General features: G+C 45.0%; 1 protein-coding gene across 1 annotated transcript in view; it reads right to left on the minus strand.

Annotated features, from left to right (window-relative positions):
- Positions 1–25,586, minus strand: part of LOC311028356 (thrombospondin type-1 domain-containing protein 7A-like) — a 79,763-nt gene that overhangs the window by 14,101 nt on the left and 40,076 nt on the right. The window contains exons 3-14 of the mRNA XM_084032867.1: positions 23,714–23,962; positions 21,987–22,168; positions 18,428–18,583; positions 14,940–15,143; positions 9,236–9,430; positions 8,994–9,032; positions 5,263–5,503; positions 3,671–3,786; positions 3,324–3,456; positions 3,088–3,191; positions 1,615–1,809; positions 1,047–1,313 (exon numbers count right to left, since the gene is read on the minus strand). Of these exons, the coding sequence (XP_083888993.1) occupies positions 1,047–1,313; positions 1,615–1,809; positions 3,088–3,191; positions 3,324–3,456; positions 3,671–3,786; positions 5,263–5,503; positions 8,994–9,032; positions 9,236–9,430; positions 14,940–15,143; positions 18,428–18,583; positions 21,987–22,168; positions 23,714–23,962 (2,081 nt within the window). The remainder of the gene's footprint in view (positions 1–1,046; positions 1,314–1,614; positions 1,810–3,087; positions 3,192–3,323; positions 3,457–3,670; positions 3,787–5,262; positions 5,504–8,993; positions 9,033–9,235; positions 9,431–14,939; positions 15,144–18,427; positions 18,584–21,986; positions 22,169–23,713; positions 23,963–25,586) is intronic.

Below are 25,586 nucleotides of genomic sequence, written 5' to 3' on the forward strand. Positions count from 1 at the left end.
AAGATACACTAACTGCCTCAACGGCAGTGTGTAGGGCTCCTTTCACAATAAAAGCCCTAGACATATACGCCACAACATAGGTAACCATGGGAACGTACATTTACTCACAGCATTTTAATAAAGAGGCAGCTCAACAAATTAGCTGACTATGTATTTATTACATAAAATGATGACCTCTACATAGTCCTTTAAGTAGTCCTCCACAGATTCCTCTACATAGACCTTTAAGTAGTCCTCCACAGAGTCCTCTACATAGACCTTTAAGTAGTCCTCCACAGAGTCCTCTACATAGACCTTTAAGTAGTCCTCCACAGAGTCCTCTACATAGTCCTTTAAGTAGTCCTCCACAGAGTCCTCTACATAGTCCTTTAAGTAGTCCTCCACAGAGTGCTCCTGATAGTCCTCTACATAGAACCACCTGGTCAGTGATTAGCGAGGAGTGAATGATTGTGGACACAAACCATCTTCAGCAATCAAGGAGTCAGAAATGTGAGGGACTGAGTCTGGTATCTTTCCGGTGGTTACCACCAAGCGGCGAGCAAAGCTTCGACTCACAACAAGCTGGGATCCTGAAGTCCCTGCCTGCCTTTCTAGGAACATACTCTGGATTGTTAATACGACTCACACAAAGTGGCCTGACAGATTTGGGCCGCTGGTTCCCCCTGATTGATTGTTGAATTTACACTGTTTGAGTTTTTTGGTTAAGTGAGCAGGGTCCAACGTGATCCGTCTAAGAGGTTGATTGATCAGAAATAATTGGACAGCGAGTTAATATATTAAAAGCCGTTCTCTTCTGCATGGAGCCTCCAGCGTGATGAGGGCGGCGTATCATCGAATTATGTCGCTCCGAACATTGTGCGAGACAGGAGATGTAATTCACTGAGAGGTTTCACACTCAACTAAATAACACTACGACAAACTGAGACTTCTGGAAGTGTAAAGTTATCTTTTATCACAGCTGAAGACGGAGCCCCTGAAACTTTATTTCTAATTCTAATGATTTGAGGGTGATTTTTACTGGTCAGAGTTACCGGGAGACAACTCACCGTGGCTGTTGCAGCGAGAGGTCTCCACAATGCGGTTGTCCTGGTCGTAGCACACCATGGCCTGGTAACGATACCCTTGGCCACACTCCTTGATGTCGCCTTGGACCTTCATGCCCAGTTGACCCTCCACGCGGCCGCCCTCGGGCAGCACACAGTCCGACCAGTTGCCCACCGGCTGGGCGTTGTATTTGTTACATGGGCAGTACTGGGTCTCGCTCAGGGGATACACCTGGTGGTTTTTACACTGGTCACGCTTTTTGCTCTTCCCTGCAAAAAAAACAACAAAACAGAACTTGGTTAATTATGCCACGTCATGATCGCTGGCTCTTAAGCAAGGCAGGGAGCCCCCCAGCTGGGCTGCTTGGTGGCTGTTACTAGAAGCCTGTTTGCTTTGGCTCCCCGTGGAACTGCAGGAATCCAGATACAGAAAAGAACAGGATTGTTTGTATCCCTCTGAGTCAAATCCCCCATGTAAAAAGTTCAAATTCAACGTCACATCCACTGATGTTTTTCTCTAAAGCTTGATTTAATCTGAAAAAAAAAAAAAAAATCAAAGTCTGTCACCCACCAACTAGCGTCCTCTTTCGGGTCCTGACGCCCACGCAATCGGCTGTGCAGGAGGAAAACTTGGACCAGCTGCTGAGTTGACAGTCTTCCTGGCAGGGGAGCTGGCAGAGATGTGTGAGAGTCGGCATGGAGCTGGCAAACTTGAGACAGGCTTCGATGTCTGCTTGCCCGCCGTCCTGCTTCCGGCACGAAACAGCTACAAGGGATGGAGAAAAAACAGTTATCAAGAGTTATCTCAGGGTCTGACGCTCCACTATGATGCTCCATACACTACCTTCAGTAAGGCCCTAGCACCACCTCTAGGTTTAAATGACCAGAGGGAGTTGTACTGTGGTGTATGTGAGGCTTGACTTAAAGTGATTGACACACTGCTAAGGTAAATATGACCTCAATCAATCAAATCCAATGCCAGGGCAAAGCCACGTCATGGCCCCCAAGGGACCTTATTTCACGAAAATTGACAAACATCGATACGTGTAAATCATGGTACAATTCAAATGGGAACGAAGCAATCAAAACACTCATATCCAGTCATTATTTCAGTGTCATAGAGCCACAACATTTCCTGCACACACAGGCACACGTTGTTGGTAATAAACTAGAAGTAAGGGCTGTTAAAACGGCGTTGTATCGAGTGAGTGGCTGAAGCGTAAGAGGCCTGTATTGAATTGTGTCTCTCCAGCTCAGAGTATACTATTACAGGTAATGCTACATAATGACAAGAGCCTCCCAAGATGGAGGAGCAGGATGCACATCATTGGAATCGGATAATGGGGTCTGTCTCTGAGGCTTTAATAGGAGTCTGGGTGTGTGTGTGTGTGTGTGTGTGTGTGTGTGTGTGTGTGTGTGTGTGTGTGTGTGTGTGTGTGTGTGTGTGTGTGTGTGTGTGTGCTGATAGCAAGTCAACTGTCTGCTTCTCACTCAGGCCACGGGTCACCTGAAGTACTGGTTTAAACACCAGGGTTGTGCAGTTTACTGATATCGTGGTGTTGAAAAGGTGAGATTTGAAATGCTTAAAGTGTAAAGGTGTATTCACAACAAGAAGGGATGGCTAACCTCCATTCAACACCAAGACTGCTTCATCCATCATGACATAAATAACCACAAAATCCCAGATACACCGGAACCCAAGCAATGTATGTAATTCATGGCAGAATTCAAAACGGATAAAAAAATGTCTGTCAATACCATACTTATGCTCCTAAATAAGGTCCCATGGGGGACACAGGAAGGGGTGGGACTTAGAGTCCCCATTGTGGAGTTGAGAAAGTGGGCTTTCAGACATTTTCTTGGTGGCCCCCCAGGTACTGTTTTGGTGGCTTTGGCAAAGAGAGCAGGTAGATAGAAAGGATCTAATCAGCAGATCCCCACTAAATCCACACCTCAGCTCACACCTTGTTTGGTTGAGCCGTTCTCCCTGCTCTGTTTAACTAATGTGTTTGTATGGAGTGAACGGTTGTGTGTCTGTCCTCACCCCGAACCTGGAGGCCCGGCCCACAGGTCTCCTGAGCTCCAGGACTGTCCTGACGTACCGACCAAGGGACCAGCTGGCATCGCCGCCACTTGTGGGTTTTCCATCTAAGGAAGAAGAGGAACAGGAGTCAGAAGTGTCTTGGATTCGGCACAGTGATATTGTTCTTTTGGCCATCATCATAGCGATCTGAAACACCCCCAAATCTCATACTTGTGATTCCAACAAGGAGGATTTACCTGTATCCTTGACAGACAGATGGAGCCTCACACTCTCTCTCCTGGGTCAGCACTTCTGGACAGTCCTGTCCCCCATTGGCTGGTAACTGGATGATGATACGTTTCCTGTGCTGTTTCTTCTTGGTGTTAGCGCCTACGCAATGACACAAGAAAAAAACGATGTACAATTTAGGACCTACTTTTAGCAAAGTGTGCGTAATATATAAGCAACAGCAACGTGATCACACTCTTATCACACGGTAAGAGGCATCATCGATCAACAAGTGCAACGTTAAAGCAGTGGGATTAGCTAGCTAAGTAGCGGACAGCCGGCTAGTTAGCAGCTAACAAACCCAACAAAACGTTACCTGCTTGACAGGTTGAGGGGCATTGGCTCCAGTCGCTGTACGGGGTCACGATACAGTCTCTCTTGCAGGGCAGCAGGCAGGGCCTGACGGTGTCTGGGCGCAGACTCTCTGGACATCTGAAAGTACATCATCGGACATGCTCAGGCAAATACACGGAGCCCCCTTTGAAATAAGGTGCAAATAATGTGCTGGATCAGAGCTAAAAGAACCACTCTGGGATCACACTCTTAAAATGTTTGCATTCTGAAAACAATTCCCCCTCAACAGTAATGATTTGCCATACTGCACTAGTCCTATAGAAATGTAGGAACCTCATCTATTTGTAGAGCCAACCGGGAAATGAGCTCTGCTCTGAAACTCCTGTGGCAGATCACCAATTAAAATGTAGAAAGAAGCTCTATAGCAAACAATGACATGATATATGTCACACTTTTTAATCACACACTATTAAATATTGTGCTACCATGCTAATGCATTGGAATGATCTAATGCCAGTTTATGTTTACTGTTGGCAATCCCCAAATCTTGGTGCAGCTGGTGCTGCTGGTGAAGGCGGGCGCCCCTCTCTCCATTGATGTGAAAGTGTGTCCCAAGGCTGCCGGCTCACTGCTCAGCATGTAACAGTGGGTTTAGGAGTAAGCGCAGGAATAAAAAGTGAGATTAATTTCTATACGCAGCATGGGGGCTGGGGGTGCGTTTGCCTGCATCGCGCTGCCAGAATAATGCTCCCGTTCTGTTGAATAAATAAATAGATAATTCATGTTCCCAGCAGATGCCTTCAGGGGGGGGAAACGGACCCAGATGCTTGAAACAGCTCATCAGCTAACACCTCTGCCAGACACCACCAACAACAGACTAACCGGGAGACTAAACGGCACGACGTGCCATGTGCAAACAAAGTCTGCAGCCTAAAACAAAGGCTGCCTTTCAGTCGCAGCGAGGCAAAGTCACGCCCTAGTTCTGGAGGACCATATAGTCCCTCCAATGGACCGTGGGACTATGTTTTTGTTCCAGCTTTTTCTTCAGTTGGTCCTCAATTGCGTTGCATTATGAAGGTAAAAAAATATTAACACGGATGCTCTGCAGTCTGTACCAAAACAGTGAAGTCTTTATAGAGAGGCTAAGTCAAAAATAAGGTCCGATGGGGGAAGGGGAGTGACGGTATCTCTTCAATCTCATCGTCATCTCATCCCAAACGACGATTCAGCCTTCTGTTATTTCCACAGGCTTGTAACTTTGAGTTTTCATCACAGATTTGTTCTAGTTGCACCGCCAGTCATCTTCATTTTCTTTGAAATGAAAGGCACTTTGTCTTCATAAGACCTGCACCCCCAAAATAAGCTCCTAACACTTTGCAACTCATGTCTAAGTGTAATCATAATGAGGATCCAATAAAGATTCCAATAACCCTGACATCCTGGCAGTCTGTGTCCCAAAAGCCAGCCTGCTCCGTCCTGAGCATCGAGGCCTAATTACTAATGACGTGTTAAATATTTGACACTAGTTGAATCATCCTGCGATACACTCCCATTTAAATTAATGTAGCAGCCATCAGTGTATATATACCATTGCGATTGCGACTGGAATCTTACTTTTTTGGGGGAACCTGACCCACGTTGACCCGGACACAGATGACCTTGCGGGTTTGCATCCCCACTGAGCAGGAGGCGTCGTCGCCACGCGTTCGACCCCCGGACGTGTTGGTGGCCGGAATGGAGGAGTCCTCTATGCACTGCCCCCAGGGGCCGGTCTGCCAGTGGTACACGGTGCAGGGATGGTCATTGCAGCTCCTCACCTCCTGCAGGGCGCTGATGTTGGGACACTGGATTCCACCTGAGAAAGAAGCACAAACTGACGTCTCGTACTGAAACCACAGTGACATCACTGCTAGTCTGATACAGGAAGATGGGAAGTTTGTTGGAAGCTTTTGGGTATCAAAGGGTGGTCTAGAGTCATGTAGGCCTAGAGATAAGAGAGATCCAAGGGAAAAAAGAGTGTGGAGGACTCAAATCTGGTCTCTGTATCAGGGCATTTCCTTTACCTTGTAATTTTCTTTAGTAGCTTGTTTGACTTCTATCTATCTTGACCTCATTTGAAAATAGTCTTCAAACCAATTTGTACTCGCTCTTGATTAAATCTTGAAACTGCTCAGACTTGGACGTGTCCCAAACTTGATTTAAAGAGCAACTAAACCTAAAGTTTTGGCTGAAGTGTTTCTCTCCTGGAAATAAAAAAAATGCCTCTAGAATGTCTATCATTTGCTTATTTCCTATAATCAGGGTAGCATTACAATCCATCACAGCAGACTGAAGTTGACTTAATACTCAACTGGCTCCAGATCACTTCAATGGCAAAATGAAATTGCGATAGCTGGGTTTCAACCAGCAGAGGGCAGTCACCATGATTTTTAACACAATGTGTAGAATTCCCATGCTTTGCACTTAAATGTCATGAGTCCTGAATCAACCAACAACACAATTACATACCCATACTTGATTTTGTCTTGGGGCCGATTCGTCCAAAGATTTGTGCATAACTACTTAAAACAACTGCATATAAGAGCTACCTCTTTGGTTCTCTCTCCAAAACAAGTATTTGAACCCAACACTGCGTCACAGTACAGCATGCTTGGGCAAACAGGGCAAATCTACAGCAATCATAAAATGATTTTATTTTCTCCATAAAAGCTCCGGACATTTGACAGAAATAGCTTGCAGGTTGGCCAGCAGGCGGGCAAGTCTTTGTGCAGTGCTATAAATTAGCCTTTAGCTTATATTTTCAGCAGAAGAGATAAATCAGAGGGGTCACCACAGAGATGAGATGACCCCGGGGGCAGACTGTCTATACAGCGCCAGAAGCCGGATATGGACCCAGGTGGCGTGTGTACACCATGTGACTTCTTTTCAACGCTGGAACCCCCCCGAGGAGAACGTCACCCCCCATTGAACGTCATCTTCCAGTCTGGACATGAGAAGACAGAAGATATGGCTGACCTCTGTGTAACAGCACAAGGGCAACGTCCTTCACAGGCTCTTTCAGAAAAGATATTATTGAATTTCACGAGGGCAGTCATTCATCAGGCGTGGAGCTCATTAACTCATAGAAGGACACACCATTATTGCTGCGCTGGCTAATTAAATGGCTGATAGATTTTTAAGTGCTACCAATCAAACTCAACATGAATCTGAGAATATGTCCAGCTTCAATGCCGCAGGCTGCAGATTAGCTACTCCATGTAAACAATTATCCCACAGATTATACTCTGTGTCGTCATCATTCTCATATCCCCGGTCATATTGTTCACCTATTTAACAATAACTACTATATTATACTATATTATTTAATCAGCTAGTACCAACCAACTACAACCAATCATTTCATGGCATTCATCCATCATTCATCGCCTCCTATCCTGTTTCACTGCAAATATGTCACCAGAAACTAACCTCACAGCAAAAAAAGAAGAAGCTCGGTCCTTCCAGACGGAGATCTTTGAGATTAGATTTGTTCCGACACTGACCCTCTCCACTTCAACACTCGTTACTCCATCTCGTGGCATATGTTGTACACTCAAGATCTCTCCAGTCCGTCTCGGTGTGTTAGAGCTGATGGACGGGATGCACAAATCACATCAACCTGTCTGGCTCCATGCTCTGTCTGGTCTTATATCCATCTGAAGGCCTTTACACACCCACGTGAGTAAAGTGAAAGTGTGATTATTTGCGATGCCTATTTGCAACAGTTGCATCACTTTTTCCAATCGTAAGTTTTGAATAAATTAAAAAAAAGCAGAGGACCTAACAGTCTGCCCTGAGGTGAACTGTTGTGTATTTCCTTTAATTTGAGATTCCTCTGGTAAACTACTAGAGTTAATGTCCAGGGCTTTTATTGTGAAAGGTTAGAATGAAAGGAATCTGCTCTTCTCAATGTTGAAAGAAGTAATACATATAAATAAAAGGTTAAATAAATAAACGTGATTGGTTGATGCTTTCACAATCTCAGACTCTAAAAGAGACCCAAATGCAGAACAACAGGAAGTTGGGTTGAATCAAGCAAAAAAAAGCGAACAAAATCTGATACGAAACTAAACTGACAAGCAACACAAACTGAGGGAGAAGGCTTCAGGCAGCTCAAAGAAAACATCTAACATAAGAACAGGCAAGAAATCCAACAAGGGATTAAGAGATGAGCTCACCACCTTCTAGTTCTGACTGATGGGTGGGTGAATGTCATGATAATATTGGTTCTAGCTCATATAAGCACTCATATTTTGATTTCCAGGAAGAAAAATATATTGGATTATAAAGACAGATTTTGTTCAGCACATATTGTTAAAGAGGTGCACAATATGACCCGGGGGATGTGATCAAAAAAAGGGTTAAAGGGCATTTTTCATTTCATCTCAGCACCGCAGCAGTGTAAATGCAGCATGACGGAGTGGGAGGATCCACTCGCAGCGAAGCCTGCTCTGTTCGACGCTGCGTTCGTTATTGTGAACGTGCCAAAAGGCAGCAATGTGATCAACCCGACTGTTAAAATGATAGCGAGGATGTAAAAATAAGAACATTCTGATGTGCTGCCAAGCCCGACGCTGCCCATATGGGCCGGCCGCCTCTCGGCTCAGTTCTCATGATGCGACCGGCAGCTTGGAAGGTTGAGACACTTCAGTCTCATTCCAGCACCATTAAGGTCACCACCTCTTACCTTCAAGTTTGAGACGACGCTATGGAATACTGGTTTCTAAGACCTTTTCTCTATTCTTAAAGCACAGGGATCTTGCTGAGACCAGCAGGAATAGACTACATCAAGCCAAACACAAGGACTACACACATATCAGCAAAACATCACTTCTATCGTCTAAGAACATCCAATATGGAAATACCGAAGATTGGATTGACCAACGACAGGAGGGAAGGACCTTGAACAGAAGCAAAAGGAGTTATTTGTTTTAAAGAAAGGGAAAGAACACGTTTTACCATAAAGTTTACCAAAATGATGATGCAACTCCTCTCTCTGACAAAATTACGTTCCTACACAACCAAACTGCACTCTCGACTGCAACACATTTTTTGCAGTTTTAAACAAAAAAAAGCCTTCATAACTACATAGTTCGATTTTGGCAATAAAAACACTTTTTTTGTAATCGTCATTATTGTCTCATGACGATGCAACAAAACAAAAAACAGATCCCCTTGATGGAAGTCAGCGTGTGTTGACCGACCCCCTATGTGGACTTGGATCCTGATCAACAATGCAGTTTAATTGTGTGGGAATGTGTTTTTTTAGGAGCCCAGGCTTGTTATCCTTGCAGTCTCCTTCTTACCCTGCATCACTGTGACCCACGCCACGACCTTTGCAGTCGCTGCAGAGGAACACACAGAATAACTCGTTTCACTTTGACATTTCACGTGGAGAGGCAGATTAATGGACAGTTCGGAGGTTTGTCAAGGAAGATGCTGAGCTTTGTGGGTAGCTGGGTCGTGGTTACCTGGCGTCACATGATTCCTAATTCAAAGGTCCATATTAGTCACATGTATGTGTCCGACTGTGTCTCGCCGCTCCTACCTTCTCCTGCGTTGTAGGCGAGGATGGAGCGAGCTCTGGTCTGCTTGCCCTCCGTGTTCTTCCCGGAGCAGGTGTGGGAGCACAGAGACCAGGGGGTCCAGGGACTCAGGGCACAGTCCTTTGGGCAAGGCACCTCGCAGATGGCCGGCATGGGCAGGATGGCGTCACGGCAGAGCTGCCTCTCCGCATGGTCACCTGGATGGATGCGAGAAGATTTGGAGTTATTAGAAATGTATCAGTACAGAAAATAAAGTTAAATAAATAAATATATATATATATATTTCCGTAAATAAAGGAATACAAATATGTCCAGGCAAGAGAGCAGGTCCTTAAAAGATTTCACCCAAATGCAAAAACAACCCAATGCAGTTTAAAATGGTTGTAGTGTTATGATAGTGAAACAGCGCTGGAGTCTTTTCTGTTGTTGCTTCCTGCATTGTTCTCTTCTCGGTGAAGATTGACTTTCTGGAGACCGCAAGGACACCCAGTATTGATCCGGGTCAACAGAGCAGTAAAATACTACTTATTTGAGCAAAAGTCAACAAAAAAACTGCAGAAATTGTTTGAAATATTGCATTAAAAAACTGGGATGCCTTTGAGCAAGGCCCTTGATCCCAACTGCTCCGGGTCTGGATGTGTGTTACTGTGCAGACAGACAGATGGTGCAGTGAGACAGAAAGTGATTTAGCATTTTAAGATCTCAAACTAGTTCATTCTAGTTGAGAATGAATTAGTGATTTCAGACAGAACCCAGATATTTTGTCATTGGTTTAAGGGCTTTCTATCCATCTTTTTGATTATGATGGTCTCAAAACTAGTAAGTGGGATGACTGGTCACTGTTCCCAGACACAAACAGGGTGTATCGCATCTGTTTTTATTTCTTTTTAACAGTTCCAGAGGCTCAGATCCATTTCTGAAACCTAAAAAGGTTGAGCGAGAGTTTCAGGACTATTATGTTCTCCAATACAAACAGTCCCAAATGAAAAGGACAAGAGAATCCATACTGGTTTGAGGTGTTTTTTTACAAGGTTTGTTTTTTGGAGGGGTTGGGGGTGCTGATGAGATGCTGACGTGGCCAATATTGATTAGATCTGCAGGGCTGTCCTCGCTCTCATCCCAGCCCGTCCTGTCACTGAAGGAGCATATCTGTGAGAATCTCCCCGTGAAGAGCTGGAAGAATGGCGACCAGCGAGTCAAATGTTACATCTGAGACCCCCGGGGGGAAAAACAGATCCATTTTCATCACGCGGGAGACAACAAGAGATCAATAAGAGGCCAGTCAAGAGGAACTCTGAGGGATGCCACATGTTTTTGGGGGGTTGGGTGGAGATGGGGATGGGGGGGGAGGGGAGACATATGGAGCCTTGACTTCCATGAGATAGAGGCTGAAGGAAATCATTAAAGTGTCTGAAAGTGATGGCTTCCATGATGTCTTTTGTAAGTGGAAGTGGAGCGCCGCATCTCTAGATCTTAACACAAGCCAATCATATAATGCCTCCAGCCAGGAAATTCAAAACACGCGTGTCCACATCTATAATCTGCTCATATCAGCGTACATTCTTACTAAAGGCAAAAAATATGTGACACAAGTAGGTGAGATGTATTCCAGGAACAGGCTGAAGTCAATGTTTACATTTTTGGTAAATGATAGATTTTCAGAGTCACATCAAAAGAAGTTTGTCTGGAAGAATTTCACCTTCCTTCTCTCAACGTTCCACGAAATCAACCCACTAAACTCACGGATCTGTTCCTCCCGAGCTGGAAGCCATGAAAGGGGACTATTTTCTTTTTATCATTACAACACATCAGACAAGTCGACCTGCCTCCGTTTGATGGAAACCGACGTCTCCGCCACATCCAGGAGAGATTGAGTCTCACACAGTCGGAGGGAACGGGGGAAGATGCTGACTCCGCTAATCTCATTCACCAATAAACCTGATTCAACAGGGTTCCACGAAACGGAAAGGAACGTCTACACCTCGTTAGCTGAGTGTCTCCCAGAAGACGGGAAGAAAGCATGAATGATGAAGATGAGGTCACCTTGAAGAGGCTGGGATTGATACCTGGATGTATTCACCAGACCTTTAGATGGTTCCACAGAACAAAGAGTGCCTGGATAATAGAGGGAGGATAGAAGAGGTCAAACATGCAGCCTGGTCTCCTAAAAAAAGATGTTTTAAGGGTATTTTGTCGTAGATTATTTGCTCTTAATGTAATCGAATATGAGACCAAACCATTATTCCAGCATACTAAGCTTCTAATGCTGAAATATGAGAGACCACCTGTACTACATCGAGCCTAAAAAGCCTAAAAAATAACGTCGCTGCCTGCAACTTTAACATTCTTCTTCTGAAGAGCGACTCCAGCAAACAGCATGTTCGTCATGTCTACAGACCCACTGAACATTAGAAACTATAACGAAGGTCTCAGCGGTGTCCATGTGTCCCACCGCTTCATCATACATTCTTCCAAGGACAGTTTTTCCCTTTAATTTTTCCAGAAGAAAAGAGAATAAAGATAATTAGTCGTAGGGAGCGAGTCAGTTTGGGACGAGGAAGATGGTAATCACTCGCCACGGCAACAACACGGAGCGCTGCAGCCGCTGAATGGAGACCTTGATTGTGAATATAATATGGAATCTGATGAACAACCCCCATCTCTCTCCCTCTCTCTCTCCTTCTATCTCCCTCTCTCTCTCCTTCTATCTCTCTCTCTCCCCCTCATTCACTCTACCTCCCCAGAGCCCTCATTAGCAGCTACTGTGTTATGATTCAGGAATCCATCCATAATTGCCATAGACACACTCACACACACACACACACACACACGGATCATTTTGAAAAAGGAAAAAGGGGAACTAAAAAGATCGTATGAAATTACAATATTTAGGTCACAATGAAAAGTGAATTTCTGCAATAATTCAGTCATCTTTTGAGATGATAAGCAAACACATCAGTCCTTCAAAAAGCTGCTCTGTATTCTATGAAATGGTAATGTTTCTAAACCTACCAGATGACACTGAGCTTTAGTCTGTTTTGTTTCATTTTTTTATTTCCTGTTTTTCCTGTTCACTCACCTGGTAGCCCCGCCCTAAATCATCCCTGCTTTATCATCTATTTGACCCCTAGTTCACTAAATGAAAGGAAACTAGAGATTGAGATCATAAACTCATGTTTACAATGTTTACTGAGATAATACATCAAGAGAGAAGTAGGTTTCTCATTGACTTCCATGCAATCGGACTTCTTTTTGCAACCAGATGAGTCGCCCCCTGATGGCCAACACAGACAATGCATGTTAAAGGCACTTCAGCCTTGGCTTCACTTTTCAGAAACCAGAGGTTGACGCCTGATGTCGGAAAAGTTGCAGCAAGCGCGTCTTAGAAATGAGACTGAGTTTGGTCCAAAGAGGATTTTTTGCGTCACCTTTTTTGCCGTTCTCGTTGCCTAGCAACCAGCTGCAGTTAACAAGAAAGAGAAGAGGTAACTTGGAGCCATAAATCATATTTTATTATTTTTATTTTCTATTACGATGGAGGATATGCTTCTTTATATATATCTCAGGGCAGAGTGTATTTCTGCTGCGTCTCCAGTTGCTGATCTGCTCGCAGACCTCATGTTGATTAAAAAGCCAATCGTCATGAATCTCGGGATAATCTGCGTCATGAAGGATCCGTCAATGGATGGCTCAGATTCCAGTGATGTACTTAGAGCTATTAACTTGTGATCGGATCAACCAAGACACCTGTTATTGGGTGGATACAGGATCTAAGAGTTCATGTCGACCGACCGCCTCAGAGAAGAAGTGAGAGTTCAATTTCATCTCTTTGATTTAAGTGAACATGATTCACAAAAAACACCAGAAATCAGAGGAAACATTTCCCCCACAATCCGAGTCAGTGTCTGTTCCTTCCTCAAAGACACGTTCTCTTCCAATAACAAACTATTCCTTTTATTGCTGTTTGAAGAAGATGTGGAAGTTTGAGCTCCATTCATGCTTAAAGTCCAGCAAGATTTAACTTTTAATTGGACCCAGTGGTACTTGATGTATAACAGAGATGCTTTTGGTGGATCTGTTCTACTAATGGATTATTCCTGTAAGAAACACACTGTCGTGTTGTTTCCACTATGTCACTGCTTATATAGCCTCTCTATTGTCACATAGTTCAAGTTGGGCCAAGTACAGCTCTTACTTCTCTCATTCATACCATTAATACTTTCAGAATTATTCAATGAATTCCACCAAGTGGAAGAATGTTCAAACTTGACACAAGTTAATTCATTTCCCTTCCTATTCTGTCGTTACGCTTTTCCAAAAAGTGTTCTTTTATACACTCTTGGTATTATTCAACTTTTCAATGAAATTCAAACTGATTAAAACTATTTCTACTAAGTCTTCTTGAGCATTCAAACCAGCAACTCAACATCGCGTCAGCTTTTCAGCATCCAGCTTTCACACTGTGATTCCAAGTCATCTTATTTATAGAAAATTAGCAGAACAACATAATTATCAGCAGAGATACAACGTTGACAGCTCCATGGACAGCTCCATTAACAGCTGTTTCCCCTGCTGATGTGACAGAGCATCGTTCATATGGTCAAAATATATTTAGTGACCTGATAGTGACATGTTATCAGCGCTGTGATACATAGTGAAATACAAGTATGCGCCAAGAAAAGTGGCAGAATAGCTCCTCTACGATAGTTCGTATAATAAAAGATCGATATTTGGCGTCCGTGTGTCGTTATCGTGATAATAAGCTATATTGATTTCCCCCAGCCTTTATGAATACATGGTGTTTAGAGACACAACCTCTTTATATGTAACGTCAGACCATCTTGCAGTCACTGCCAAAAAAAACGACTTCCTCTCGTAAACAAACGTGCATTTCTCTTAACGCTTCACTTCTTTGCATGTGAGGAAACTAGAAGCTCGAGAGGCTTTTTAAAGTGGCATCCCTTCCACTGCATGAGTGGCTGCATGAGTGGGCGTGCACGGCTTGGAAAGGCAAAGTGAAGGAATCTGTTTTTGGAGTAAGACGAGCAAAGAGTGCAAAGAAAGAACGCTGCTCTTTCGAATGCAAAGCAGTGTTAGTGATGAGAAAAGAGATAATGTGATGGTAACTGAGGTACGGACAAGAAAGCAGGTGGTTGGTCCTTAGGTCAGTGTGTGTGTGTGTGTGTGTGTGTGTGTGTGTGTCAGTGCCAGACACATTCTCTTCCAGCACAGTTTTGGCTTGTAGCCTCAAACACACACACACACACACACACACACACACACACACACACACACACACACACACACACACACACACACACACACACACACACACACACACACACACACACAGGGATACAATGAAATGGCTTAGAATAGCACACAATAGAGGGATATCTGCTGACAACATATACAGCAATTATGAGTTGAGCAGTGAGCCAAGGCTATAAGGCCTAACCGACGTTTACACCATAAATTAGTGCATAAATTCACTAGAATGCAGGAAAATGTGTTGTTTGAGGCTCAAAATGTCCTGGAGGAGAACCACCAACCCCACACACTTAATGTTGAAATCCTCAGAAGGATTCTGATTGGCTTTGCAATCATAATGATTATATTATAGTCATATTCAGTGGAGATACTTAGGAGGCAGGTTGAGACCTACAGATGTGGGGCAGCAGCTGTTGGATCCAGTTTTTTACTCACCGTCGCTGTTGACACACTGCACTTGTGGGATCTGGGTTCCCGGTCCACACTCCTGGTCGTTATCGGGGGTGCACTCCTCCAGTTTAGCCACCAGCCAGTCGTAGCAGCCGGGGTCTTCGCACGGGATCGCCTCCACCAGGTGGGGGCAGTTCCCCGTCCCGCCCGTGGGCTCGTTGGCGATCTTCCTCTTCCTCAGTTTGAAGCCTGCAGGGAACAACAGGGAGCTGATGAAGGAAATGCAAAGCGAATGGTACGGTCCATACTCTGTAGATCTACAGAATGTTTTAAGGCTTGGAGGAAGCGTCGGGACATTATCTGTTTCTGCACATTAACTTCCCTCCGTGGTCACAGTGGGCCTTTGATGATGATGATGCTGCGTTTAACGCGGCAGCCCATTAAGCCTGGAGTTGACGGAGAGATTCCAAGAGGAACTTCACATAATGAATGTTTTTTATTCTGCGCTCATTACCGCTTTTATCCAAACGCATGAAATCCCATTAACTCTCATACGGTGTGTTGTTTCCTCTGCTCAAGGGCATGGGGTTCCAGGACCCGGGTCATGGGATGGGAGGGTGTTAAGTCCAGCCCAGCCAAGGTCACCCACCCCCCTAATCCACACTCCTGCTCCAGCCCGATAAGGCGGTAGATTCCTGGAGAGCCTGCAGGACTCACGTGGAGACAGCGGGGTCTTTTTTCATTTCATTTGTGTCTCTCCTTTCCCCTGGAAAACCTTTATTTTATCAGACAGGTCGGCAGAACATGTGTCTAGACCCTTTGATGGAGGGTTTATCTTCTTTTTTGGGGGGGTGGGGGGTAATGAGGAAGATGAGTCTTGGGATGCAGGGAATTCAATTCTATCAGGCAGCTGCTGTCAGAGCCATGATGCTTCATTTTCACACTTACGACCGGTAATATCAGCTCATGATGCCAAAAAACAACAACTGACTCCAGGTCAAGGGTCATGTTAATTGTTTTTACGACGAACCACGATTTCAAAGAGATCTCTTTTATTTAAATATGAATTATGTGATCTCTACCTATGGGGGGATATCATAGTAGAGAGAAGAAACAAAAAATATTATAACAACAATAATATTGATGATAATAACAACGGATAACAAAACCTCAACAGTTCATCAGTCTTTTGGTCCATTCCTGCATAATCAAGTTCATATTCGATAAGAATCATCAGTTTGACCTCTAGCTCAGTATGTCAGATACTACATGGTAAAATGGTTTGCAATATTGAAGCACAACAAACTCCTACCTGTTGGTCAGATACTAGAAAGGTGAGCGTTCTTCTGGTTACGGAGGATCATAAATTACAAACTCACATTCAGCAAGCTAACGCGTTGTAATCAGAGACAACCGACTCCTGTGCTGCTTGTCAGGAGGATGAAAGGATTTGAAGACAAGAGGACCCATTTTTTGGTGCACAACTTTCTGGATAATGAGAGCCAGGGTGTGTATGTGTGTGTGTGTGTGTGTGCGTGTGTGTGTGTGTGTGTGTGTGTGTGTGTGTGTGTGTGTCGGCCATTTATTATGTACAGCAGACAGACAGCCAAAGCTAGTAGAAGTAGAGTAGCGGAGAAAACGAGCGAGTGGGAGCGGATTCATCATTAAGATGCATGGTGGGGGATTTCAAGACGCCCCGTTTCATTCCAGGCGCTTCGTGAAGGCAGAGTCAACATGCATTAGTCATGGCGGACGCCGCTGTTCAAGACATAATTAAGGGTGGAAGCAGCGACTGCGTCAACCCCGCCGACAGACTCGCACAGCCGGCTACAACAGCCGACAAATAGGAGACGACGGCGCTCCAAACGTCTGCTATTCGCCACCTACAGGTTGAAGGAAAGTCAACTTCTTGGGTTTTAATTTCCTCTTTTATTTCGTAGTTGCGTCTCTTGTGTCCTGTTTTGACTTCACTTCCTGTTGTTTTAGCGTTGCCTCGCCTTTTTGCTGTGTATCACCTGTGTGATATTAGTCTCGACAGCCCTGTTCCCTGTTCCTCCAATCATCCTTAAGCCTGCCCTCACGTCTGCCCACCTGTGAAATGTTTCCCAATTCCTGGTGTTTTCTCTGCGTCTTTGTAATTAAATCAGCATTTCCTGGTTGAAGCTTTACTATTGTTTTAAATCATCCCTAAATCTGACAAGGCCAATGCAAGACACATGGTGCAGTAAAGTGATGGGAAGCTGATGCAAGGCAAGGCAATTGTATTTGTATTTGCTACACAGATGACACCCAGCTGTTAGACACTCACATTGCAACTCGCATCTCGGACTGTCTGGCTGACATCTCTGTCTGGACAACTGCACATCACCTCAAGCTTAACCTGAATAAAACCGAACTCCTCTTCATCCCAGGGAATGACTGCCCTCGCATGGACCTGTCGGTCACTGTCGAGGGCATCACAGTATTGCCGTCGTCAACTGCGAGGAACCTGGGTGTAATCCTCGATGACCAACTATCCTGCACCCCCAACATCACTGCTGTGGCCCGATCCTGCAGATTTGCCCTCTACAAAATCCGCAGGATTCGGACCTTCCTCACAAAGGATGCAACGCAACTCCTGGTCCAAGCACTGGTCATCTCCCGCCTTGACTACTGCAGCTCTCTCCTGGCCGGACTCCCGGCCTCTGCGATTAAACCATTGCAGCGTATCCAGAACGCTGCAGCACGTCTTATCTTCAATCTACCCAAACTCTCCCATGTGACCCCACTCCTCCGTGACCTCCACTGGCTCCCTGTTGCAGCACACATCCAATTCAAGACGATGACACTGGCCTTCAGGGCCATCAATGGAACGGCACCTGTCTACCTTCAAACACTGGTCAAACCTCATGCCCCGAAGCGAGCACTTCGCTCCTCTCTACTTCAGCTGGCCGGCTGGTACCACCATCGCTGAAATCAAACAAATGTCGCTCAGCAAAGTCCAGACTCTTCTCTGTTCTGGTCCGCAGTGGTGGAACGAACTCCCGACTAATGTCAGGACAGCTGAGTCATTTGCCATCTTCCGAAAAAGGCTCAAGACTCACCTGTTCAGACTTCACCTCGACTCTACATAGCATGACCCACTAACACCCCCCCCCAAAAAAAAAAAAAAAAAAACCTTACCTATAGCACTCTGATCGTAGCACTGTTGCTCTTGAAGTACTACTTTACTCAGATGAGGACCTAACACTTGTTCTATTTTTAGCTCTTACTTTATCAGCAATGATATGTTGTGGTTTCTTTGTTTCCTTCTTTTGACAAATGTACTTATTGTAAGTCGCTTTGGACAAAAGCGTCTGCTAAATGACCTAAATGTAAATGTAAATGTAAATGTAAAGCAGCTTTTGGGCAATTCAAAGTGCTGAGGTTGTGCTTTTGATCCATCCATTGGTTTTAAATCTCATGTGCCCCGTTTTGGGAAAGCAAGGCCCTCTGATACAGAGATCCCTATAGAACTACTAAGTACTGAATAACTCCATTCATTGACTTCTTACCTTTTTTGGCTGCCTGGTCCTGGCAGGTTTCAAAGGTGCAGGGTCCCCAGGCGCTCCACGAAGACACCTCACATTCAACCGGACAGCTGATGTGGCAGAGCTGGGTGGTGTTCGGGGGGATCCCGAGACACAGATCACTGTCCATTGGTCGCAACGCTGTGGAGACACAGACAAGACCTGTGTGACTATCTAGGTATGACATTTTGACAGAAGAATAACACTCAACACTTTTAGTGGAAATGGTGGACGAGTGTTTCCTTGTTTACACCACCAGCTGCCAAATCCTATGCTCTTGACCAACAAGCCCTCCAACTCATACGACCAAATAGGTCGTGTGTCACGTCCTCAAATATACGACCTCTGGGAGCGTATTGCGGAGATTCTTCCGCAACGATAGTAGTGGTTAAGGTTAGGGTTAGGTCGACGTGTGGAGGGGGTCTCTGCCGATGATTGACGAGGGGCAATCGTCCGCGCACGCGCGGGGGGGGGGGTAGGTTTAGGTTGACGTGTGGGGGGGGTCTCTGCCGATGATTGACGGGGGGCGATCGTCTGAGACACCGGAGTGTCGATATTTACTTGACCGCTAGAGGGCGCGCTATTTTGAAACGTAACATATGGTCGTAATTCGGTGCTTGACACACGACCTATGTGGTCGTTTTCTCGAGGAGGACAGTCTGCTCTTGACGCATCACAAATTTGTTGAAAAAAACCCAGCACTTTCAGCCAGTTGACTGCTGTCGTGTCCCGTTTGAACCAAGTAGTTTTGTTGTGTTTTGGTTTCCTTTCACTTTCATAATCATTTTAAGCCAAACCATGATGTTTTTGACAAACTAAAAAAATCAACTCCAGTTGCGGGAAATCAGTAAAGCTTAGCAGAATAAAAACCACGAGGATATGAAAAGCATGTACAAGAAAGAAAGGGAGACAGAAGTTGGTCTTTTAGGTCTCCAGTGCCTTCAGAATCTCAAATCCTCCAGAAACTAATCCTGTTAGCTAGAAATCAAAGCCAAAAATTGCAAACACTTGATTCTTTCATTCACAGAAGCCACCACCAAAACCCCAAATCTTCCAAAACCAGGCATCTTTGAAACAACCACGTTTTCCCCTATTATTATTATCATTATTATTATTATTATTATTACTACCCCAGCGCAGCAGGCCAGTCTCCAGCTTGGCCTGGTTCTCGGTGGACCTCGGCTCCAAACGGCTGTAGGTGACTCTCCGCAAGGTCGCCGGGTTGATGAATCATTCTCGGTGCCACAACAGGACTGAGCCTCATTCACATGCAAATTGCCTCCACTTTGCCAAAGGTGCCTTTAATAGTGTCGCTTAAGTATGCATACATGTGGCGTGCCCCTCCTCCCCCCCTCCCCCGGACGCCTGATTTGTAAATATGTGATTAGGTGATTCTTCATCTCCAATATCAATCAATATCAGATGGTTTTCTAATTATTTGACATTGTTTGGTGTGTATTTGTCAACTGTATTTATGGAGAGAACAAAGCAAACTGAAATTGGCTGATACACGGGACTACTTTTTATCAGAACTGGCCATCGGGTCGGTGCATCCAGATAGGATGTCGGATCAAGACTGTGCAGCAGGAGGGTGTGCAGCCGCCTCAATAAAAAGCTCTTTTACTGAGGACTTTCTTGTGTCGGAGAATCTCCATCTCTAGGTTTGGGTTGGCTGACCTACATTCTGCTCAATCAGCCAAACTCCTCACACCTGAGGTCCACCTACCCTGATTACCAGCTACCTGATTTAAGCCCTTCCTCTCCAGGCTTTGACAGCTTCTTGTGAAACCCCCAGTGGTAACAGCAAGGCTCTGGGTGCACTTCTATTTTGGCATTTTGCTGCCTGTTTGTGGCTCCTTTAGTTTGTGGATGGCATTGTGGGTCCAGTTTTTAAAAAAACGACTGCTTGAGCAAAAAACAGAATAGGAATTTCCAATGTCTCTTATTTTATTTCTATGGTCTGCTTCCAATGAAGCTAGTTAATACTTGAAACATTTAGATTTGAAGAAACAATGCAGATCAAAATCCTCTGTTTAATATTCTGGGAATTAGGGAACAAAATGTCATGATATTCCATCAAATAGTTATAAGAAAGGTGGAATATGTTGACAGGATTGGCAGAGAACATCAAATACCAATGTCCATGTGTTGTCACGCCAACCAAATCCTGCTTTTGGTTCATTAAGAGCATCCTTTGTTGTCCGGTCTGAGCTGCTCTTCACAACCATAACAAAGGCTGATTAATGGAAACATCTCCACACCCTGACCTTGCCCAGGTATCTCGGTGCCAGATGGTCTAGACTTCCCTGTGCGGCGCTTCCAGCCGCCAAATTTGGGAACCCGTGCCGCCACGTGCCACCTGTCATTAATAACCCGACTCCCAGCTCCTTCTTTCCAGTCTCCGATTTGTGGCATCACAGCGGCACAGCTGTTATACAGCATGTCACAGTTTGCTCCCCCGATTTTCGTTTTCACATCGATGAGAACCAAAACAGGAAATACAATACTTAGACTCTGTAACACTGAGAATAAATAATCAGTAAATTATAACAGCTCCTCCAGTCCACATGTTCAGTCCAGTCAGAAGACGATATAATAGCAGGTTCATTTACCATTAAGGTTCCTTCAAGATTATAATAAAATGTTTGTGAGCCTCAGAGCTGGAAGGAAGGAGTGAGATGCTGCTCATTTACATCAGGGCGTGGCCAAGTTTGCTATAATTATACAAGACATGATGGAACAGAACTGAGAGCGAGGACAGGTGCAGGCTGGGAATAACATCACATCCGTTGCACTCTTCTCACTTTTTCTCCTTCTGCTGCCATCGGGTGTCGGCGACTTGTCCCATTCCCTTCATTAACGCCCCCCTTTTTAACACTTTGGCTTGCGGACAGAGCTGCTCAGCTCCGTTCTGCCAACTATTTCACGTAAAACGGACGTGGGAAGTGAGACTCGTGTGGAATCCTGACTCTGAGGGACCAAAAGTACGCTGCCAGCCGACGCCAGTGTGGCGTTCCCCGGACAGATGGAGCGAGTATGATTGTGTCAGCGCTGGATAAGCATGGGCGTGCTTCCAGGCCACTCGCAACACCACCCATTTATGTAAAAGAAGAGAGCTCACATTTCATCTGCTGTCCCTCTCTGCACATTAGCATATTCATATATCGCAGTCCTAGATTTAATATGAGGAGGGAGAACCTCTTTTTAATTCTCCACTCTGGCTCACACGTGGCCGGCCAAGCAGGGGGAGGATATCAGAACAGATGACACGACTTTGGTGTGTGTGTGTGTGTGTGTGTGTGTGTGTGTGTGTGTGTGTGTGTGTGTGTGTGTGTGTGTGTGTGTGTGAAAAGAAAAGCCCGAGCAGATGATTCAAACGCTCACAGATGCCATTTGAAGCTGTTTTTATCCAGCTCGAGTAAAAACATGTGCTATTAAAATCGTTTACTCTGCACAAGCAAACAACACAGATCATGCACACGTTGGATGAAACATACGAGAGATCAGGAGAGACGGTGGAAGCGGAGCATGCTGGGTAAGTTACCGTCTTTGCTGCGGAGCGAGCCCAGGTTGGGTGGTGCCTCAGCGCTGGTCTGGATGCAGTAGGCCTCTCGAGTCTGAATGCCGCCTCCGCACAACCCCGTCTGGTTTCCACGCCGACGGTCCTGTTGGCTCAGCAGCACGTCCACCCTGCACTCCGTCCACTCCGTCGTCTTCCAGCTGTAGCTGAGGACGGAGGGGGACACACGGAGACAGTCAGTCCAGTTTACACGCCCCTTCTTTGCTTCCAATAAATAATCAATAGAAATGTTGTGGATGAGTATCGAAGAAGTGGGCGTAGTCATGGTGACAACACCCATTGGTTTGTGGACTAGTTTTGCGCTTCACCCTTTTTGGAGGAAGTGACCAAAATTGGAGTGCGGAGGAGCGACGGGTGGATCTGACCCAGAGCAGCAGCCCTACTGGATCTGGATCCAACTGGATTCTGGTCTGAGGCTGCTAATAATGTTCATAATTCAAAGTCATCTGAGTAGCTAATTGCAATGGTAGCATGGTATAGCGACCTGTCAATCACAAGGAAGCCCCGCCCCAAAGCATACCCATTCCATCGCTAATTGAAAACCTGAGCCAACAGATCGGAAATCAGATTCTTAAAAAACGCCATTTGCAGAGCAGACATTGTGGTTTCTTTTCTAACCGCCCCGAGGGGACGGTGGTGTTTGAGGACTCTGAACAGCATCAGTTGTGCCTGAGCGAGCCAGGGTGACGGGTCTCTCTAAGCATTGTTAGAAAGACTTTCTATGTTATTGACCTTCGATTTCTGTTTACAATATGCCTCAGGATTTACAATCTAAACAGACTTTCCTCTGAGAGGGTCTCGGTTTCTGAGCTGAAAGGAGGTTGTTAATTGCAGTGTGGATGGGTTTCTGTGGGTTGGTGAATCGGCAGCTTCGGCTATAATGTTTTGTGGATTCTACCCTGAGGTCAGGAATAGTAAACCCGGCCCTCCATCTCTGCTCATAATGGAATTCATTTGAGGTCGCCGATGAAAGGCTCCATATTCATGAGAGAGGTCTCTCCGTCTCTCTGTTGCCTCTGCACCGCTGCGAAACAACGAGTTCCCCTGGGGAAGCATTGCATCTTGGGGTTTTGAGTTGCCCAGATGGGGGCAATTCTTCAGTGCGTTGACAGGGCTCTCTCTGCTGTGTGTCACACAAAAGGCAGCAGCAGCAGTCGATGGATATTGATTTGGTGCTGATGGCTGATGTTACTCTGCCAATATAACAGAATTTAATACATCGCATGTACGGCTAATAGAGGAATTAAGTGGAACTGGAACTGGCAGATTCATGTTTCAGGACAAAGAAAACCTTGAATGCAAGATCACTTTTAGACATATTCTTACTCCTTGGTCCTCACCAAAAACACCATTTCCCATAAGCCCCAGGACCGTCATTGGTTAACCATCAACAGCTTGATGGAATGAAGTGCAACCATGACCCACACTTTCTCCCCTCAATGAGTCAGATAACTCTATATAGAAGACTAGATAGAGGTTTACATACAGTAGAGGACTATATATAGGTCTAGATAGAGGTCTATATAGAGGACTAGATAGAGGTGTATATAGAAGACTGGATATAGGTCTATATAGAGGTCTATAAAGAGGACTAGATACATGTCTATATAGAGGACTAGATAAAGGTCTATATAGAGGACTATGTAGACTACTTTATTTGGATCACATTGCTCTCCTGGTCCAGGACTTACACGATGCAGGACGGTACCCCGTCTCCCTGGGGGCTGCAAGACTCCTTCTCCTCCAGTTCTGGACAATCTGCTCCTCCGTCGATGGGGAACTGGACCACTTTTCTGGTGCGAGTGCGCTCCCCCTTGGGTCCGTTGGGGTCGTAGCACTCCTTGGAGCAAAGCGACCACTCAGACCATTCAGTCACATCGCAGTCTTTGGTCATGACGCAGGCCTGGAAGGTCACCGGCAAGGACTCCTGGGAGCACAGGCTGCAAATGGGAAAACAAGACCAGCCTTTAATACTTTAAGCTTTATGTAGGATGTTAAGGATTATACATGTTTGGAAACATGTGTATTATTATTATTATTGTATTGTAAATAGACAAACAAAATACATTTTTAATAGAAATGTCAGCTGCACCACCATGCAGCGTTTAAATTCGAATCCTTAAGATTTCAGCCCATGAGTGCTTCTGTTATATGATGATAATTCAATATGTCGATAATAGAATATCTTGTAGTCACATCCACGCTGGATGACTCAACATATACTGTGCTAACGCAGGAAGGAGTGAGCCCTTTAAATAGAGAGGTGGTTAGGGTGATGGATGATGATGATGCAGCCGGATTTCATGCAACAACGTTTGCATCTCGCCAGAGGCCTGAAACGTTGCTTCCCCCGACTCTTAATCATTGTTTATTTGCTACGACTACAATCTTTCCTCAAGACTCTGAATGTAATGTAATGTACGGTTTTGAAACATCGCAAATCTACTCGATAGATGAAGGAAAAGACAGATCTTTCAGTGACTGTGGGGAAGCAAACACACACCGAGGTGCTACTGTCAGAAAGGCAACAGGAGAAGAGCAACTCCTGCAGTGCAACCAAACGACTGGTGGTTTATTGGGCTTCAATTATTTATTATGTCACCAGGCGCATGAATATAGCAACCCTGTCTCCTACAAGATAACTTAACTAAACTGCACTCTAAATTAAACTTATTTGGGGTTATTGCTCATTATTTTTGAAGACGGTCAACATTTAGGAATGTCCCACTGAAGTCCCTGATCTGAAGTCAGTTATCTGGTCCAATAACAGCTGGAGGACCTGTCACTCAGCTGGAGTGGGCGGACCTCCAGACGAACTGGCTGTACAACGATGTTACGGAGTGATGCTCCATCGAATACATAAACCCTGACAGGTTTGGTTTTATACTGTCATCACGTTCAGAGTGCACACTCTAATGTCCACTTGGATATGCAGCAAAAACGCTGACATGGTAAAAGAAGCCCGCTGTCATCACGGAGGCATTAAGCTTGGATCAGCTCCAATATGGCCTTGATATCTCTACAAACAAGGTCTGGCATCGTAATACCGGATTTATGAGAGATTTACATTGGAGAGACAATAGTTATTGTCTCATATATCCAGTTCCTGCTTGCATCAATGCCAGGCGGCCAAAGCTGAAGTGCCTGAAACCTGCATTCTCTCTGCTGGCCATCAGGGGGCGACTCCTTTGGTTGCAAAAAGAAGTCTGATGTCATGTGACAAATCCAAATCTAATACAAGTTGATGTTTAAAGTCTACTTAACTGCTTCCTGGTCATGAAATAATGAGCCGCCAGGGAGCACAACAACATATTTATGGTGGAAATAAATCAAATTACAACTGGAGGCTGAAATCACGACAAAAATTAATCTGCAACTCTTTTTTAATAATTGACTGTTCAAAGTGACAAATATTTTATTTTGATGTAGTATTTTCCACTTTTCTTTGCCATTTGTGATGGAGAAATAAACCAGGCGGCAACATTCTGGTTTTGAAAAGTGAAGCCGACGCTGGAGTGCCTTAAACATGCATTCTTCCTACTTCACCCCAGTAAACAAAAATGC

This window comes from Eutrigla gurnardus (assembly GCF_963514095.1).
Source record: "Eutrigla gurnardus genome assembly, chromosome: 17".
NCBI classification, from domain to species: Eukaryota; Metazoa; Chordata; class Actinopteri; order Perciformes; family Triglidae; genus Eutrigla; species Eutrigla gurnardus.